General features: G+C 54.2%; 1 protein-coding gene across 9 annotated transcripts in view; it reads left to right on the top strand.

Moving 5' to 3' along the window:
- Positions 1–14,152, top strand: part of TTLL11 (tubulin tyrosine ligase like 11) — a 245,861-nt gene extending 231,709 nt beyond the window's left edge. For all 9 annotated transcript variants that reach the window (XM_045043382.1, XM_045043378.1, XM_045043376.1 and 6 more), the window contains one exon: positions 7,969–14,152. In XM_045043382.1, the coding sequence (XP_044899317.1) occupies positions 7,969–8,261 (293 nt within the window). In that variant the 3' untranslated portion in view covers positions 8,262–14,152. The remainder of the gene's footprint in view (positions 1–7,968) is intronic.
- The last annotated feature ends 5,918 nt before the right edge of the window (positions 14,153–20,070 follow it).

Genomic DNA, 20,070 nt, shown 5'->3' with positions numbered 1-20,070 from the left:
GATGGCCAAGACGGAGCGTTGGTTCCAAAGTTTCCCGATCACCCGTGGGTGCAGAGTCCCCAGCCCTGCGGGTACAAGTACAACTCCAGGGGCCTCGTGGCCAACACACAGAATCTCCGGGAGACGGGAACAGGAGCCTGCATTTCTGGCAAGGTCCCCAGGTTATTTTATGCATAAGACGTTTAAAAACCATGGTCGTTGAGGGGAAGGCCAGTCCTCCCCTGGTGTTAGAGGTCCTCCTTCATGAGGGCTCTTGACTTGCCCTTAACATCCACGTCCAACCCAGCAGCAGCTCTCGGACCTGTTGCACTGCCCTCAGACTCTGTCTGGAATCTTATCACCCTCACTGCCTCTGTCACTACCCCTCTGTCCAAGCCACCCACAGCCTTTGCTTGGACTGGGGCAGTAGCCCCTCGGGACCTCCTTGCTGTCCTTTCACATGTGCCCCGTCTCCCTGGTCTCAACACAGCAGCCTCCCTGATCACGTCACTTCCCATCTCCCCGGTGGCCTCCCGTCTTCCTCGGCATAGAACCCAAAGTCTGATCATGGTCCACAGGGCCCTCCGTGGCGTGGCCTGTGAACCTTTCCAGCCTCATCTTCCTCAGCACAGCTAGAGAAGGGCAGGGCCTTGGCGAGGGCCACGGAGCTCTGCCCCACTTAGCGGTCAAGGGATGGTGCCGGGAGAGACGGGGGATGTGCGGTTTCTCGGAAACCAAGGAAACCGAGAGAGGACTAAACGCAAAGCTGGAACGATGTCATGGCTTTTTGGCTTCCATCATTTGAGATTTTAAAAATAACTCCCTCAGAACGTCTTAAAAGGCAGACCTTCTTAGCCCAAAATCCAGCTTCTCAAAGCTCGGGGGCAGGTCCTTTTGCAAATAGGCCGCGTTTTGCAGATGAGTGTTCAGGGTGGAGTGTGGACAGACTGGACTCAGCAGTGAGGAGGAGGATGGGGAGGAAGGGATGGGTTCTCAAAGTGGGGTCCCTGGACCAGCAGCCTCAGAGGCACCTGAGCACGTGGTAGGAGTGCAACTTCTCAGAGCTTCCGAGCCCGGAGCTCCGGGGGAGGGACCTGAAGTCTGCACGAGCCCTTCAGGGGACTCTAGACTTCTAGAGCCTCCGGTCTGGACCATCTTGGTCTCATGAGTCTGCACGGCGTCTAAGAGAAGGGTTCTCAGAGGGTCGTCTTTCCCTGTGCCCCTTGGCTTACCTTGCTGGCCTCAGCTGTAAAGTGGCAACAGTTAACACCTGCGTCACAAGATCGCTGAAAAGGTCGCAGCCCATTCAAGGGGATTAAATGGCTCTTTATTGGTGCCTGCTGTGTGCCAGGCTGTGCTGGGCACTGAAGATGCAGAGAAGATTGGGGCAATGTCCCCGCCTCCAGGAGCACACAGTCCCACTGGGGAGACAGCCACGTACCCATGGATTTGTCCCAATATATAGGAGGAAACAAGGGGCAACCCCAAAGAAGAGCCATTAGCTCTACCTGGGGATGGGCCAAGTGTAGCGTCCTAGACCTCCAGACCTTAGAGGCTGGGTTGGGGTATTTTTAAGATTTTATATATATATATATATTTTTTTCTAATTATTATCAACAATGAACATGCATTATCTTACTTGGAAAATACAGAAAAATAGAAAGAAAGATACAAAAATACCCTATAAGTCCCTTCCCCGCCCCCACACGGTGCTGTAAGTTGCCAGTGAATACCATTGTGTGCTTTTTGTTTTCCTTTGGAAGAAATATTTTGAAATACTCGCATGGCTCTAAAAACTTGTGCCGAGTTGCTTGTCAAAAGTCCCTAGCAATTTCACCATCAACTCACCGGTAGCGTTGTTTTATGTTTTTGCTAATGGGTGAGCAGTAGGCTTCAATGGCAGGTTTTCTCTCTTCCTTGCTAATGTATGTGAACTACCCATTCACGTGCTTTGTCCATTTGAGGACTCTGTAAGGCTTAAGTATTTTTTTTTTTTTAATTTTTATTTTTGGGACAGAGAGAGACATAGCATGAACGGGGGAGGGGCAGAGAGAGAGGGAGACACAGAATCGGAAACAGGCTCCAGGCTCCGAGCCATCAGCCCAGAGCCCGACGCGGGGCTCGAACTCACGGACTGCGAGATCGTGACCTGGCTGAAGTCGGACGCCTAACCGACTGCGCCACCCAGGTGCCCCAAGGCTTAAGTATTTTTAACATGAAATTAACTACCAAAACCAGACTTAACATTTAATGCCCCCCACCCCAGATTCCTAGGGTTTTATTGCAAAACAATAAATGCATCAGAAATAAAAACAGTGATGTGCCAAGTGCTTATGATTGTGCTTATGTTCTCATTAATAGTGAAGGAAATGTAACTAGCCTCGGTGTTCAACAGTGGGGGATATGGCGAAATGATATACAAAGTAAGATTTGATGGAATATTCTGCCACTATTAAAATAATGTTATGAAGGCTATAGAGCAACATACAAATATGTTTAGGATACCATTTTAAGCACAGTAACTACAAAGTTTTGTGCATGTTGTTATTACGAGTGAAAACACATCTTCTGTAGACAAAGAGTGGTTTGAAGGTCAGTTGTCAAGGACGCTTAGGTTCTAGAAAGCAGACATTCATGAGCTTGCCTTTGCTTTCTGTTGGCCTTCTCACTGTATGTAAGAAAGAGGGAGAGGGGCGCCTGGGTGGCTCGGTCGGTTAAGTGTCCGACTTCGGCTCAGGTCATGATCTCACGGTCCGTGAGTTCGAGCCCCGCGTCGGGCTCTGTGCTGACCGCTCAGAGCCTGGAGCCTGTTTCAGATTCTGTGTCGGCCTCTCTCTCTGCCCCTCCCCTGTTCATGCTCTGTCTCTCTCTGTCTCAAAAATAAATAAACGTTAAAAAAAAATTAAAAAAAAAAAGAGGGAGAGGGGCGCCTGGGTGGCTCAGTTGGTTAAGCATCTGACTTCAGCTCAGGCAATGATCTCGTGGTTCCTGAATTCGAGCCCCTCATCAGGCTCTGTGCTGACAGCTTGGAGCCTGGAGCCTGCTTGAGATTTGTGTCTCCCTCTCTCTCTGCCCCTCCCCCAATCTTGAGCGCGCGCTCTCTCTCTTTCTCTCTCTCCAAAAGAATGAATGAATGAAAGAAAATGAAAGAAGGAGAAAGCCCCAGAGGGAACATGTGGACTGTCAGTGAGGATCTGGAAAGGGCAGGGGAGTCCAGCCAGGTGGGAACCCCAGCAGCCCTACCCCGGGAAGGCCACTTGGACTATCTTAAGTGCATTTCCTTCTCCTGTTTTCTTCCTCCCCCCACCCCTAGTCCCTCAGAACCCTACAAAGGCTCGATTCTCTGCAGCTCAGCAAATATCGAGCTGAGTCCGGCCGCCATTTCCTGGGCCAATTGATAAAATGAGGAGCAAGACACTCAGCCCCTCAAGGCGGCCATTGTGGGGACCTGCGACCCACATGTGCATGGTGTGCAGTGTGGGGTGTCCTTCTTCCCAACCCTCACTGGCCTTCAGGCTCTCTCAGACATACTCACTGGGGCTCTCAGCCCGTGTAGACAGCCCTTCTCCCCTGTCCCTGGCCTGAGAAGTGTCTGGCTTGCTTTCTTATTTTGGTGCTGGTGATGGTAGTGCAGTTTGAGGTCTGGAGACCTGGGGTCCTAGTCCTGCTTATGCTGGGCCTCGATTCCACTCCCCTCTTCTGTAAAAGGAAGTTGCTAGACCAGGCTTTTGGATCCCGGGGAGGGATGGTGCTCGGCTGGGTATGAAGAGACAAGAGTCCCTTAGATGAGTCCCTTCTGGTGAGGGAGGTCTATCAGGGCAGGGCTCTGAGCCTCCACCCACCTCATAGGATTGCGTTCGAGGAATAAAACCAACAAACACACTCCACCGTACAAAGCAGGAATCCCCTGACCGGAGAATGTGCTCAGGCTGTACGAGGCATGGGACTCGGCCACTGGATCTCGGCTCTCTCTCCTCGGACCCCTTCTGTGGCTCCCGGCTCATGTCCCCTGGCCTTCCAGTCCTCTCTGGTCTAGTCCAGCTGCCCCTTCCCCACCTGTCCTGCGGCAAGTGCCCGGGGCCATCACTGGGGCCACAAGCCCCACCTCCTCCTTCCTCCTCCCTATTCTCGGCCCAGCCCACCCCTTCCGGCTCATCTCTGCCCATCAAAGCCCTACCCATTTTGCCCATTCCTTATTCCAGGAATGAGATTCAGGACCTGCAGTGCATGAGGCCGGTTCAAATCCATCCCAGCCCTGCTGCCCTTATCGGCATGTAACCCGAGCTCAAGTTATTTGGTCTCTCTGGGCCTCTGTTTTCTCACAGGCGCAATGAGAGTCGTAGTGGGGTCAGAGCACCCCGCACAGCAAGCCTGGTTCCTGCAAGAGTCAGTAATGTCCCTTACTCCTCACTCTGGTTCTATTTTCCTTGCATGTATATAAACTGTATCAAAGTAGAGCCTGTATTCAGGAAGGTGGCATTGTGTTTTCTTCAAAGTGATACATGCACATAACCTCAAATTCGAGTGGTAGCAAAAGGTTCACAGTGAGAAGCAACTACCCCTGCCTCGCCTCTTTCCACCTCCTAGAATTTTCCATTGCACGTTTTAAAATTGGGTCCGTGACTTATTCATTCCGTAATGGGAAGCCTGTGTTGCCCTCTCCCCTCCTACCCATTTTGTCCACCCCACCACCTCCGGCAGTCATCAGCTTATTTTATGTGTCTATAGGTCTCATTCTGCTTTTTGTTTGTTTATTCATTTTGTTTTGTTTTTAGATTCCACAAAAAAATAAATAAATAAAATAAGGTATGTGTTTACTCTAGAAAATCAGGACATGTAGACAAACAAAAACAAAACCCAGTATAACATAGGACGTCTCCTTTCTCATTTTAGAAGGTCTCCTTTCCAGATGATTTAGTCATATTTTTCACCCAAAAAAGGCCCTTTATATTTTTTCTGTGCATTACTGCTTCAATCGTAGCCTTATTAGTTTAATTAAGGGAAAGAAACTAATATTCATTGAGTAAAACGCATTCAGTGCTTGCTACTCAGACTGTGCTCCAGAGAGCAGCCACGCGGGCACCACCAGGAAGCGTGTTGGGAATGCGGTGTCTCAGGCCCCCACCCCGGAATCTGCATTTTGACAAGATCATGCATGGTAAATTTGTTTTTTAATGTTTACTTATTTTTTTTTTAATTTTTTTTAACGTTTATTTATTTTTGAGACAGAGAGAGACAGAGCATGAACAGGGGAGGAGCAGAGAGAGAGGGAGACACAGAATCTGAAACAGGCTCCAGGCTCTGAGCGGTCAGCACAGAGCCCGACGCGGGGCTCGAACTCACGGACCGTGAGATCATGACCTGAGCCGAAGTCGGACGCTAAACCGACCAAGCCACCCAGGCGCCCCAATGTTTGCTTATTTTTGAGAGAGAGAAAGAGCACGAGCAGGGGAGGGGCAGAGAGAGAGGGAGAGAGAGAGAATCCGAAGCAGGCTCCGTGCTGTCAGCGCAAAGCCCAGTGTGGGGCTTGAACCCACGAATCGTGAGATCGTGACCTGAGCCCAAGTCAAATGCTCCACTGACTGAGCCATCCAGGCACCACAGGGTCATGTGCATTAAAGCGGGGAAGGGGTGTGTAGACCAGGGCGGCTCAAAGTTGCAATCCACGAACTGTTCTGTACAGTCCTGGACAAGAGGCTTTGAGCCAAAATGTAAACCAGTGCCGCTTCCTTTGTAGAGAAAGACTTGCTACAAAATACTGCCAGCTGAACTAAACAATGTGATTGATGAGGAGGGTGATTTATATTCTGGCCCAGGCTCCTTATCTTGTCAGAGACCGGGGACACACAGTTCCCGGACTCGGCACCCATCTGCCGTCCACACTTTGAGTAGCACTGTCGAGATCACACAGTTCTGGAATGGGAGGCTGGGACTGCATTGGGTTTCTCTGGCTTTGGATCCTGGCCCCTTGCACCCTGCTTGGGTCTGACCCTCCCGCTGACTGTGACAGACGCACGTGCACGCATGCACAAATGCACACAGGTGCACACGCATGCATCCACGCTCACACTCTAGGAGAGCCCTGGCCCCTTGTCGGTGATTAGGAAAACCCTGTCTCCCGATTCAGACGGAAGCTCCCTTTTCCCTGTGTCTCTCTGCACGAGACCTCTGTTTGTATTAAGAAGGTTTTACGCCGGGGTCCCTGTTCCCTTTATCAGTCCTCCTGTCAGGGCCAAACAGAGCCCTGGAGAGAGCATCTGGAGCCAAGAAAAGCTGAGCAAAAAAGCTTGGATGGATTCGGATGGAGACAAAGAAACAACTTTGCTCAGCTCAAGTTCCCAACACAAGAAGAGCTCTCAGATCCCAGGGTCCGTCTATAATCCAGTATTTAAGCCTCCAGGCCAGGCTTCTGCCTGAGGACAGAAGCAGGGGAGCAAGGCCACTGGGAAGGTATGGATTAGCAGAGGCAAAGCCAGCCTCCTCTAAAATGCCTGTGGCGTTCCGTCCAGCCTGAGCGTCACCTTCCCCGAGGAGTCCGGGCAATCCCCTGACTTTGGGTCATGGGGTTCAGTTTTGCTTGGACATTGGAAAGACTCAGAACTTTGTATGTGGTACCACTTATTAAAAGAATTGGGAGTCGGGGGCACCTGGGCGGCTCAGTCGGTTGAGTTCCGACTTTGGCTCAGGTCACAATCATGAGTTACAGCCCTGCATCGAGCTCTGTGCTGACAGCTCAGAGCCTGGAGCCTGCTTCGGATTCTCTCCTTCTCTCTCTCTGCCTCTCCCCTGCTCGCACTCTCTCTCTCTCTCTGTCTCTCTCAAAGATAAATAAACATTTAAGAAATCTTAAAAATACATAAATAAACTTAAAAAAAAAAAAAGAATTGGGAGCCAGAGTTTGAATTTCCAGGCCACTATTCTCTGGCTGCGTGACCTTAGGGAAGTTACTCAGCCTCTCTGAATGTTGGTTTCCTCATCTGCAAAGCGGGGCATAATAACACTGATCTCAAAAAGGTGTTGTGAGGATTAGTGGCGATGTCTGTAAAGTACCTAGCACTAACCCATTTGTTCATTCATCCATTCATTCACTCACGTATTCAGCGTTGTATATTGAGCACTGGGCATCTGGCCCTGGGGGAGCAGAGGTGAGCTGGAGGTCCCAACTCAGCCGGGAAGAGAGAGGCTGTTGGAAGGACCACACAAATAAACACCGAGCAGCCGTCGGCTGCAAAGGAAAGGGCTAGAAGCCCGTCCCAGCAGCCGCGTCTGATCTGGGGATCAGGGAAGCTTTTCCTGAGCGGGGGATTTTGAGCTCTGATCCCAATGATGAGTAGGAATTTATGAGGCAACGTAAGGGAAGAACGTTTCAGGGACATAGTGGGGACTGCCATGACCTTCTAGAATATCATCTCGGGGAGAGAGAAGGGGTAGAGAGAAGTAAAATCTGCATACAGCAAAATGCACAAACCTTCAGGCACAGTGTGTGACAGGCCCCCACACCCACGTAACCAACACCTCTATCGACATGTAGGGCATCGCCGTCAGGGGTCTCTGAGGAGCAAACTTTCCCCATTGTTATCGACGTCGGGGGCTGGGTTTTGATGCGAATGTTTTATGGTGGCACAGAGGGATGAGGCCTTGGGCCAGGCTGCGTATGAGCTCTGCCACCTCCTACCCGTGTGACTTTGCCCAGCGGGCTCCGCTTCTCTGAGACTCAGTTTCCTCGTCTGTAAACCAGTGCTAACTGAGCCTCCCCCACATGACTGATGAAGGGGTCGACTCCGCAGATGGTCGTGAACGCCCAGCTGGTGCCTGGCACAAGGCAGGCCCTCTGGGAGTTTAACCCAGAAACTAAAGTTCCCGGGACGGAAATGGTGGTGAGCAAGGAGCCTGGTGGCTGGAGCGGCGCCTTCCCCGGGCAGCGTGTGGGCCCCTTTGGCACACAACCCCTGCCCCCCCCCCCCTTAACGCTGGTCTCTCTGTCCGCAGGAATGTGCTTGCAGGCCTTCGTGGAGGCTTTCTTCTACCTGGCTCAGAGGAAGTTCAAGACGCTGCCGCTCCACGAGCAGGTGGCCTCGCTGATCGACCTATGTGAATACCACCTGTCCCTGCTGGACGAAAAGCGCCTGGTGTGTGGCCGCAGCGGCCCGGCGGGGGGCCGGCCCCTGGACAGCGGCAGCCCCCCGGACGCCACCCCCTCGGCCCCGCCGGTGGAGGGCCACCCCCCATCCTGCACAAACAGCGCCCCCAAGGCAGCGCATTCCAGACACGCTCTGTCCTGATGGCCACTCGATGCTGCCGATGAAGGGTAAGCCTTCCGGGGCCGAAGAGGACCCTCTGTGCTCCCCGCCTGTGGACAGAGGGCAGGCTGCGGAGAACCCCCGCGGGACAGCCCCCTGCCTGACATGCCGTCTCCATGTTCTGCTGAGCTGTGCTTTGAAACAAGCTGATGGCACCCGCCCGCCTTCCTCTCGGTGGTCCAACTATGTGTGAGTCATCGGTGGACATATGACATCCCAAACGCGACAGATGGCATCTTCTATTCTGGGCTCACAGGAAGCAGCCACCGGGGTAAAACTGTTGCGTTCGGGGCACGGGGCGCCAGCGATCCTGAGCCCGAGTTGCGGAGAGGAAAGAACTCGAGAGAGCTGAGACTTGGGTCTGCCGGGGCCTCCGAGAGAACACTGGTTAACTCCCGGGGACATCACGCTGATTTCCTGCCACCGTGCTGTGAAAACCGAGTGGAGCTAGTGTGTGGGCACGCCCGACTCTCCCATCCCGATCGTGTGCTCCCCGGGTGTAGTTAACAGACTGGCCTCATTTATTTCATTAGCTTGCCTGTCACTGTCATGTTCGGTTTGTTATTCATTAAGAACTAACCAAGAAGTAACCAGGTAAAGGCTCCTAGAGTCTCAGGGCTGACAGGAGCCTCAGAGGTCATTTTGTTTGATTTTGTTTGACCTTGATCCCAAAGCAGGAGTCCCAGGGTCCTGTGACGGCACCCCCTCACCCCACACGGATGAGGTGCCATCACCTGGCCGGCAGGTGCCTGGCAGGCACTTGCCAGAGGGCCCCTGGGTGGGAGGAGGGGCTTCCGAGGGGAGGACAAGAAAACCCCCTTAAGGGCCGGTGTGAGGGGGAGCATGGTGTCAGAAGCTCAGGACAAGGGGCGCCCACACCCCCCCTTCCAGGAGACCCTTTCCTTTTCTCCATCTGTGTCCCCAGGCGAACCCCTTCTCAGAGGGGAAGGTTCAGAGGCAGCCAAAGGTGGCATTTTGGAAAACCAAGCCCCGCAGAACTCGCTCTGGGCTGCTTGGTACAAGAGCCACCTGTGATGACCTTGTTTCCCAAGCAAAAAAGAGGACAGGTGGCCTAAGACGGGAGGGGCGGGAGGAACCTGATGCGCCCCTGCATAGGGACATTCTAGAGGTATCAGTCAGCTCGGGTAGTTTCGTAACGCTGTTCCCATTTTCAGAGGAGCAAAGGCCGGCCTGGGGGGTCCCGTGGGAGAGTGAGGCTTGGTCCAGTTCTGTTGGTTGACCCCTGAGCCCCATTTCCTTTATGTCCCCTGGTGAGCGTGACTCAAGTTCCAATCGCCTCTGCTCCAGGTCTGCCTGCCCTCCCCACCCCCCACCCCCCACCCCCCACCCCGGGGACCTGCCCGCTCTCCTGCAGCCCTGTGACATGGGCCAGGACAATCAGTGATTCTAAGTGGTCTGCTGTGAGAAGCAGACTTTGAAGGCCCCGTCCCCGCTCTTCGGTCCCTGTTATTGCCAGAGCAAATGGGCCTCGCAGCAAAGGAGTCTCTCACACGTGTTAGCAGCTGGGAGCAGCAAAGAGTCTTTTCAACACAACTCTTCTTTTTTTTTTTTTTTTTTTTTTTCCAGAAAGCATTCACTTGCCAAAATGGAGTGCAGTTTTCAGTTCCAAAATCAACCAAACACATTGGATTGGGTTGGGGGTGGGGGGGGGGGGGGGACTGAGCCACATTGTTTGGGATGATTTGAGCATGTCAGTTCTCACAGTGAGGAATGTCCTGTCCCCACCCTTGCAGGTCACATGCAGGCAGGTGGCTCTGCTCAACCCTTCACTGTCTGGAAGGAGCCCCTCCTCTGCAGGCAGGGCCTGAGACCTGCACCCCACGGGGTGAATGTCGGGAAAATCAGGCCGCCATTTTACAAGAGGCCAGTAAGGGACAGACTGGGCCCTTTCTTCTCAATGCTGTTCAACAGGAAGAATTCGATGCTGCTCCCTTATCAGAGTGAGCGACAGGAGATGTCCCCCACCTCCTTGGTGCCCCTTTGTTTCCCACACCCCTCACGTTTCAGGGTGCAGCTGAAGTGATAGCAAAGACACACACGTCCTTTCTCCTGGAAGAGGGGAACCGGAGACAGGGATCCGGGGCCCAGAGACGCCCCACGGGGAGCGGAGTGCCCCGTGTTCTACCCGTGTTGTTTCTGGGGTAGGGCCCTCAGGATCCATCCGGGCCTCTTCTCCCCTAGTCCCCCTTCCTCCCCCTCCCACCGATTCACACACACGCACACACGCGTATGCACACATGTGCACGCACTCCAGCCACATCAGCCCTTAATGTTCCTCTGGCTGAGGTCCCTGAAGGGCCAGCTTTCTGGAGCAGGTCCAATGAATGGAGATCGGGTTCAGCCTGTCTCAGCTCAGGGTACATCACTGGGTCTGGCCCCCACCCCAGCCTTTCCTGCCACACCTGTCACTTCCGGCGCGCCGGTCGGCTCCCTTTCTCTTCCACACTGGTCATCCTGCTGCCCTCCTTCCAGCCTCCTAGGAAATGTGCTTGGCTTCTCTGCTGTCACAGCCGGGAGCTGTGTCCCCACAGCCTGGCCAGAGGGGAGCCTGCCGCAGGTGCTAATAAAGGCGCATCCGATTCAGTGTAGTTGTCAGCAAGTGCGTGGAGGCAGGGCCTCCGCCCCCAAACAGGCGCCCTCTTGGTTCTCCTGAGGATCCCCGTCCACTCTCCCTGGCTCAGACTTCACCACCTCCTGCCTCTCATCCCCCTCAACTCGTCCTCCGTCCTCCAACCCTAGTGGCCCCGAAGGAATTCGGAGAACCACAGAACCGATCACACGGTCCCCTAATTCAGCCGTCATCTCTGCCCAGATAAAGCCCGTGCTCCTTAACCCAACGTTCAAGCTGCTCATAATCCAGCCCCGTCCTTCCTCTCCATCCTAAAGCCGTGCCTGGTCCACGCTGTTCCGGGGAAGGCCTCTGCCCTCACCGGTCACCATGCTCCCAGGGCACTCTCTGTGTGTTGTTGCCCCTGGGGAAGAGAATGTGCTGGTTCCTGCCCCAGGGCCAGGACCTGCTCCTGGCTCTCCCACCCTCGTGCTTACCCTTCCGTGCAGGACGGCCTCCCTCCGTCCAGTGGACACTTACTTACCTTCAACGTCCAGCTCAAACGCCCCACTGCAATCTCCCACACCGAGTGGACTGTTCCCTCCGTCTATTTGTGAGAATCTGGAAAGTTCTGTTATTACCATGCTTGCCCCGTGGCATCATAGGGCTCTCACCCTTACCAAGCTGGGAGTTCTTCCGGGTCAGGCAGGTGCTGGATTCACTCAGGCCTCCGAGCATGGGGTGGGGGTCTAGCAGGTGCTGGCTGAAACAATACAAATATCCAGCAAGTCCCAGGGGAGGAGTGGGGTCATGGCGCCTCTCCTCCCCGAGCCTGTGAACACCCTTAACAATCATGGGATTTTAAACCTTGCCAGGGCCATTCACTCAATACCTCCGTGTCCCCAGCATGGTGGCTGCCCCATGACCCTGAGCGGACAATGGCCCTTCTCACCCCGGGTAGTGTTTCCGTCGTCCTTTGTATCTTTGTCCTGGGCTCAGGTCGCGGGCAGTGCCCCCGGTGGGCACCCCCTCTTCTTCAGCCTTAGAAAGGCCCGCCAGACTGGGTCATGCGCACAGGGGTCCTGTGTCAGGTGTCCCGCCTTCTCTTCAGCTCTGCAGGACCCTGCGTCTGTGTGGGTTTGGAGAGCTGAGTAGATAATCCCGATGTGAATGTGAATGTCGATGGTTGGGGGGGTGGTAGGACCGGTCTGCGGAGGAGCCCAGACACTCGGAATGGCGTTTCTGCCTTTCTGGAACCAACTGGTTTTCCCACGTGAATTGAACCACATCTGTTCAGTGCTTCACAGTTTACAAAGTGCCGGCACGTCCATCCTGTCCTCTGACCTTCCAACAACCCGGCGAGGGATGGGGGTTCTCATCACCCTCTTCACAGACAGGGCACCGATGCCCAAGCTCACGGCTGGAGAAAAGGCAGAGCGGGGACCCACCATGAGGCCCCCTGCTCCCTCCTTGGCATCGTGCCCGCTCTGCACAGAGACTCGGCGCTCCCAAAACCCAGAGGGCAGAGGCTTTGGGACCCATTTCAGAGATGTGTGAGGCTGGGGGGCTTGTTCAGCTCACACCCAGGCTTCTGGGGCCTCAACATGGACCTGCCGACCTCCTCCTCCCACGTCGAGCCCCCCAGGAGGGCTCTGGGAACCACCACACTCCCGGGCTCCAGGTCCCTCGGCCACACGAGGGGGTGACAGGCACTCCCTCACTTGGTCCCTGGGAACTAAGACAAGACACAGCCAACACAAACATACACGAAAGTGTTTTGCAAACCAGCGGGCTGCTCAAATGCCATGCTCTCTTCGGCCCGCTCCGGCTTCCTACGAAGTGTGAAGGGACGAAGGAAAAACCTTCCTTCTTGAATGTTGTCATCCATCAAGACAAATGAAGCCAAAACAGCTCCTCGCCCCCCGCCCCCCGCCACCTGCCCTTCATCCTTACGCTTAAGACACTCTGCAGGCTGAAAAATGGCCTGTGCCGTGCCTCCGACACCTAGAATCTGCCTTGTGATTGGCAGAGTATCCAAAAAAGCTTCCTTCTTTTTTTTCACTTCTTGATTAATGTCCTAAACTCCTTGGCCCGATAATTGAAAATTGGGGCTTGAGAGGGCCAGCGTTTGAGCACCTTCCCTCGAAGCTCAGAAATGATGAACTCTCTCGCCGGGGAGCTGGTGTTCCTGGTGGCCGAGGGGGCCGTCCTCCTCTCCCCCCACTGAGGTCAATTAACCTAAAATCCACCTCGCCTCAGTTGATAACTTTTGCCAGCCTCCTATTTGCTTTGATGAATGTGAGAGGGATTTTCCCACATGGCATGTGAGTTTCTCCCTCGTGAAATAAATCCACAGGTTTTTTTTTTTTTTTCTGTTCCCGGGCACAAAGGAGCCCTGCAGAACCCTCAGCCTACCCCGTTACCTCCGTCTCTAGTAACCAGAAGTCTTGGTGTTTATTTAACTAGGAAAACCATGCAGCACAACGCTTACAGGTACGCACACACGCACACACACACACACAGCACCACGGAGCTTCTGTATAAAATGGCAAAATTACTGACGATTTTCTCATTTCTGGCAATTTCCTTCTAAGTCTTATTTAGCGAGCAGAGGGAAAAGGGCGGTGCGCAGGCCCTGGGGTAACATAACGCACTCACTAAGGGACTCCTGGGAAACATTTCCTCCAATGTGAAGGTGCTTGCTAGGATTCTGACCAGGACCGCGGTCCCGGGCCACGGGGACGCTGCCTGCTCCTGACTGTGGCTCCCCTGGGGCCTTCCCAGGCTGCGGGCGCAAGGCCAGGGCTGCTGATGCAGGAAGTCAGGAGGGATATTTTCCCTGCAGAACCACCTGCCTCACAACAGGGACACGAGGGCCTGCTTTTGCTGGACCTGCTGCTCTCTCGCTGTGTGACCGTGCACCTGCGACTTCGCCCCTCTGCCCTCTTTCTGGCCCCCACGGTGGCAACTGTGTCGTAATGAATGTAAGAAACCCTCCTTGGGCTTGGCGCCTGGGAACTACCTTAATAAATGTCTAGAACAAGACGGATGCCAGGGAACCTGGGCCCACCTGGATGTCCCCGACAGAGAGGCCCTTCGAGGCCCGGCGAGCGGCCCCGCGCTGGAGCCCTCCTCCCTCTGAGCAGGGCTCTGTTGCGAGGCTGAAACTCCTGCCTCTTAAAAGCCTTTAAACATTCTTTATTAAATTTTCATGGCACATAAAGTCAAGGTTCTGTGACTTGGCCTCAGTTGTCTTGGTAACTTCGTAAAATGCAATAATAAAACAAAGCTGAGTGTTGCTAAACACAGGCTCATTGTAAAAACGGCTGCGAAGTATTGACAGTTTCTTCCGTGTGATACTTCTTCACGGCAAATCCACCGGGGTGGACAAAACTTGCTCATTTGGGGGCAGTTGGCAAGAAGAGAGCTCCTTTCACATTTTTTTCTCCCCTGATGGTGCCTGTTTGCCTGGGAAGCTCAACATTGCCTCCAGTAAACTGTGAGATCCTAGGGGAGAAGGAGGGAGGAGTCTGGAATATCCCCCAACCTTTGATCTGCTGCGGATAGTCTCCTTTAGGGAAGGAGTGATGTGCCACCAGTTTGGCCACCTGTCAGAGACTCTGTGGCAGGGACAGCTGCCCCGGGAGGGAGGGTGGCCCATCCAGCCCCGTGTGTGCAGAAGTCACTGCCTGCAGGGCCGAGCTGAGCAGGTGTGCGTGACAAGCTCCCCCCTCACGGGGAAGCGGGAGGCAGGGCGCCTGCCCAGAGAACTGAGCCATTCAAGCTGCACCGAAAAGGTGATTCCTGGTGCTGCCGGCTCGCGTGGTGGCTCCTTCCCTGGGAACAGGGCACCTCCTGGACCCACCGCTCCTCTGGGCTTGAAGGGAGCAGCCTATGTCTGCTCTGAACATCTCCCAGACTCCACACCGCCCGGGGAAAGTGGAAAGCAGATCGCCTGAAGTTACATGGGGATCCCCGCCCCGTGAAAACCCCACCGCTCGGTGGCCCCAGGGAGGCACTCATGTCACTGAGCCCCCTCCACAGTGAGGGGGCCAGGCAGGCAGGCTCTGGGTCCAGGGAGCTCCCTTGTTCTTTGGACCCCGGGTGCACCATTTTAGGAAACACCCAGGGGTTACGCATTCCTTGCGTTCTCACTGTAGGCCGGCCGCTGGTCCTGGACTCCTGGGTCTGCAGGTCACGGCTCAGCCATGTGGCAGAGCTGCCGGGAGGGCAGCCAGCAGCCCGAAACGCTACGTCTGCCTTGGCTCTCTGCAGCCGCGGCCAGACGTGTCTTCGGAGGAGCGAGTGGGGACATCGAGGCTGCAGGGCCCTTTCTATACCTCTGCCTCCCCCCTGGAGCCCTTGGGCATTTGGTGGCGCCCCTCAGGGCTCAGTCCCCACCTCTGACTCTAACCCAGATCTCCGATACACGATGGACTTGGTTCTAATATTGTATCCTTGGCTGCTACATTCCATGTATCAGTGGTACCAACAAAGCAAGGGAAGCCCAGGGAGGGGAAGGGCCTTGCCCCAAATGCTCAGCAAGTTCGGGATGTGAGCTAGCACCCCGTCCTCCTCGGGGAGGGACTCTGAAGAGGAGAAGCCAGCGCCAGCCCAGGGGGCCTTTAGGTCAGGAGTGTAATACCTAGTTCCCACAGTGCATCTCAGCCGTGAGCTGTTTTCCATATTGACGCTGCAGGTAAGGAAAAAGCTTCAAATGCCATCATCATCACTTCCAATTTTTTTTTTTTTTAAACCGGTGACAAAGCTGGGGACCTTGGAGAAAACCCTTGTTCAAAGTTACAACCACAGCAGCATCCTCCCCGGGCCACCTGGCCAACTGTGACCCTACCACCACCCCAGCCACTTGGACCCCTGGAAGACGTGTGACGTCTCTGGACTGGTTCACACCAGGGCCTAAGAAGGTGCTGGGCTTGCCCAGATTAGACCAGCTTCTCCCACCTGCCACAGAATGGTTGGGGGGGGGGGGTTGGGGAGGGAGGTTGAAGACTGGAGCTGGCCTCATCTCTTGCTTGGTTCTAATCATGAGACATTGGAGATCCTCTCGGAAACACTCCGCCTTGCAGCCCCTTGCCGGTACTTTCAATCTGCTTTGCGCTATTTCTGGGGCCAGCTGCTGCAGCATCCGTGGTCACCGGCTCTACCGCTGGCGGTGCTGGGGTACAATACAGCCCCGACTCCGGCAGGTCAGAAGTCTGTAGGTGTGGCCCAAAGGGGCCAGCTGCAAGCAGCCACTTATTAGAAGCCTCATGTTTTCGCTTTCCGAGTCTCAGAAATACCGTCTCCCGCTCCGTATCGTACCCTTATTTTAGTCAGGATAGGCGAGGCAATGCCGAGGTGACAACAAATCCCCCGAGTCACAGTGGTGTAACCCAACGGAGAATTTTCTACACGCGCAAAGCTGACCGGTCAGATGGTTCCCCAGGAGGACTTTCCTCCACGCAGGATCCGGGCTGCTTCCAGCCTGGGCTCTTCAGGCTCTTGAGGCTTGGCCTGGCTCCAGGAACCGTTGAGGACCTCAGGCGGTGGAGACCGCAGGCGGGGAGGCAGGAGGAGCACACTCAGCCCAAGCCCCTGGGGCCCTCTGGCCTGCAGGCCGGTGGTCCGGCCAAGCCAGCTCCAGCCGCCCCTGCGACCAGGCCCGCCGAGGAGGGCAGGCCCGTACAAAGCAGCCTCGGTGTGGTGAATCGAATGGCATCAGGGTTGGGTTCAATTAGCCCAGGGCGGTGGGGCCGGGCCAACATAAACTACGCGCTCAACTCAGCAGCCACCGAGCACATGCAAGGGCCAGACGGCGCTGGGCACGCCGTGCGAATCAGTTTGCTAATCTCCGACGCAAGTCCAGGAAATGGAGTCTCCTCTCCTCACCCCATTTTACGGTCGAAGAGACCGAGGTTCCAGACCGAGATGAAGTGACTTGCCCGAGGTGGCACGGTTTGTAAATGCCGAAGCCAGTGTGGGATCTCAGCCTCGTGGGGCCGGCGTTCCAGATGGTTCTTCTCTGTGCCGCCGCCCCCCTGGGCTCTCCCCTACCCTCGGCGGTGAGTCCTGCCAGGGAAGGTGTCCGAGAGCATGTGGGAGTGGGAGGCGCTGGGGGAGGCCTTGAATAGCACCTTATCAGCAAACGTTTCTCTAAAAAGCTCTGGCATGTAGTAAAATCCTTGAGGTAAGGCCTCGACGGTCATGCTTCCCCGAGGCTGCCCCAACCCAGATCGGGGGGGCCTTGGGAATTGCTCAGCTCGGCAGCCGAGTGACAGCAGAGGGGAACCTAGAGGGACCACACTCCCATAACCAAAGCCTCTGAGTCTGGCTGGAATATGCCAGGCAGCGGGACGGGAGGCTGGGGGCAAAAATGGGGACCATGTGTGGTTGCATCCCAGGCACGTCCCAGGCACCGCCCCAGGCACTGTCATCACTGAAGCCATGCGGGGGAGGCCTGTGACCTCACTTCTCTATTACAGCCAAGGAAACTGAGGCTCGGAGAAGCTTCACACCTTTTCCGGGCCCATGAGGCCACCTTAGAGGCTCTGAGGTGAGACAGTAGGGAGAGGGAGGGAGGTGTCCACATCCCTGCAGGCCGGAATGTCCCAGGGCCCCACCCATCCAGGGCCATCAGTGTGTGAGCAACACATCACAACATCCAGAACGTCTGCCCCCAAGCCCGGGCTCCCGGCTCCACAGCCTGGAAAGAGGCTGGAAATGACACTGTTGTCTCAGCGCGCTCACGTGCTGCATGTGAGGTGACACTCGATGGAAGCAGAAGGGATGAGAGCCTCAGCAGAGAGGGGACTTTAGTGCAGGGACAGAGAGCCCTTTGCCTCAGGGCCAGCCAGGAAATGTCCACCCACATTCCACATTCTTTACCTGAAAAAATATGGAAGAATATTATACATTTTATGTAGGCTTCCTTAAAAAAAAAAAAAGGTTTTTAAAGAATTTGATTCCTGTAATATGTCTGGAAATCTTACTTTCATGGAAATTCATTCCCCAAGGACACTAGGTAAAATGAAAACCCCACTGCATGAGAAAGACACTCAACCACCTGGGCTTCATGTTATTGTTATCGGTTTTTTAAAAAATATGCTATTATACACACACACACACACACACACAATGCACATATGGCATTAATGGATATATATGGTTAAAACAAACAAAAACAGCACAAAGATATACAGTTATAAGTAATTTCCCTCCACCCCTGTCCCTGTCCCTCAACTCTGGGGAGGTCTGTCTCCAGAGACAGCTAGTAATTCTGGGTTTTATATGTTCTTTCTTTCTTTCTTTTTTTAAAAAAAAAATTGTAATGGTTATTTATTTTGAGAGAGAGAGGAAGCAAACGAGTGGAGGAGGGGCAGAGAGGGAGAATCCCAAGCAGGCTCGATGTTAGCATGAAGTCCGACTCGGGGCTCAATCTCATGAATCGTGAGATCACGACCTGAGCCAAAATCAAGAATGGGACGCACCACCGACTGGACCACCCCGGCGCCCCTGTATGTTCTTTCAAAGACAGTCTGTGCATATACAAGAATTCTTATATCTGTGTGTATACCCCTTTTCCTCTCTTTTACACTCTGCTTTTATCACTTGACATATTTCTTGGACACTGTTGCATGAGACGTACAGATAGGCTGGCCTCAGCTTCTTAATGGCGCCGTGGCATTCCTTTATACGATGCATTATAATTACTTATAATACTTTAGTTTGCTTAACTGGTCCCCAGTCGATTCACACTGTTTCCCATTCTCCGTTACCACATAAAGGGACTGTTCCTGTATGTGCACCTTCATGTACTCGTCTGACTAGACCTGAGAGAGCGAACTACCAGGTCAAAGGAGACACGCATTTCAAACTGCAATCGATAAATTGCCAAAGCGTCCTCCCAAGAGGCTGGGCCAATTTTCAGTCCCACCAACAATGTGTGAGAGGACCAGATCCCCTCATCCTCCCCAACAGAGCACATTATCAAAATGCTAACCTTTGCCAACGGATGGGCGAGAAACATGGCATCGTCTGATTATAGACTTACCTTTTGTTTCTCTCGTTACGAATGAGGTTGGGACTCTTCTCGACGTGTTTAAAGGCCATTGGTATTTCCTCGTCTATGAACGGGTTGCTCATGTTCTTTGCCTGTTTTTCTACGGGTCTTTTCTTTGTTGATGGGTAGCATGTCATTGCAAATGGAAAGAATCAGCCTTTTGTCATATTTTTGCAAAATATGTGTTCTCTATGGGCCATTTTTCGGCAGCCAACTGTCTCTGTGCCTCCAACACATTCTCCACAGGCTTCCAGAGTGGCCTTTCTGAAATGCCAATCTGATCATGTCACCCTCCTACCAAGATAGAAGACAGCTTCCCACCACCGCGTCCAGCTCACACGCCTCACTTGGTTTTGGGGGTTTTCAGTTCGGGGCCCAGCTTTCCCCAGCCCTGACCCACAAGGCCAACCTCGTACACCATGAACGTCGTGCGCAGCGTGGGGGCGAGGATGCACAGAGAAGAACGCGGCGCGCCCCCTAGAGGCGACCCACGGGGCCTCCCACGAGCGGCTGCCTCTGTCCCACACACCTTACCTCAGGACTCACCAGAGTTTTGCCATTCCCCAAACGCCCCGTGCACTTCTGTGCCTTCCCCAGCTCCATCCACGCTCTGCCTTCTAACGCCCTTCCTCCCCTGTGCCCCTAGTGCCCTTCCTCCCCTGTGGGCCTGGGGAGATTCCTCCTCCAAATGTTGATGGTCACCACCTCTGCAAAGCTGACCCCGCTCTTGCAGGTGGGCTCACCTTCCCCTGGGGCCCCACAGTCCTCCTGTTACCCCTTTAACCCACGTCGAGGCAAACCTCTCCCCAGGGCAGGGCTGTGCTCATTCCTGTCTGAATGGCACGCCCAGCCAGGGCCTAGCACCAAGGAGGAAATGCGTGCAGAATGAATGAAGGACTGAATGAATGAAGGTAGCCTTCCGACTGCCCAACTCGGTGGGCATGAAGCCAGGGGAAGACCCAGAACCTCAGCCTTTCAGACTGATGTAAAGTTGTGCATTTACCCAATAGGCTGTTCTTTTGCATAGATATCCATTACGCACAAAATGCAAATTTAAAAACATGCAGCAGAATGGTCCTTCCCAGGTAATTATATAGTCTGCCCTGCGAGTCTGCAGTGAAGGCCTTTTCATTTAGTGGATCCAGTGTTCTTTTCAAATAATA

This window comes from Felis catus, chromosome D4 (genome assembly GCF_018350175.1).
Source record: "Felis catus isolate Fca126 chromosome D4, F.catus_Fca126_mat1.0, whole genome shotgun sequence".
Classification (NCBI taxonomy): domain Eukaryota; kingdom Metazoa; phylum Chordata; class Mammalia; order Carnivora; family Felidae; genus Felis; species Felis catus.
The sequence above is the reverse complement of the archived record's forward strand: the minus strand, read 5'-3'. Positions and strand labels throughout refer to the sequence as shown.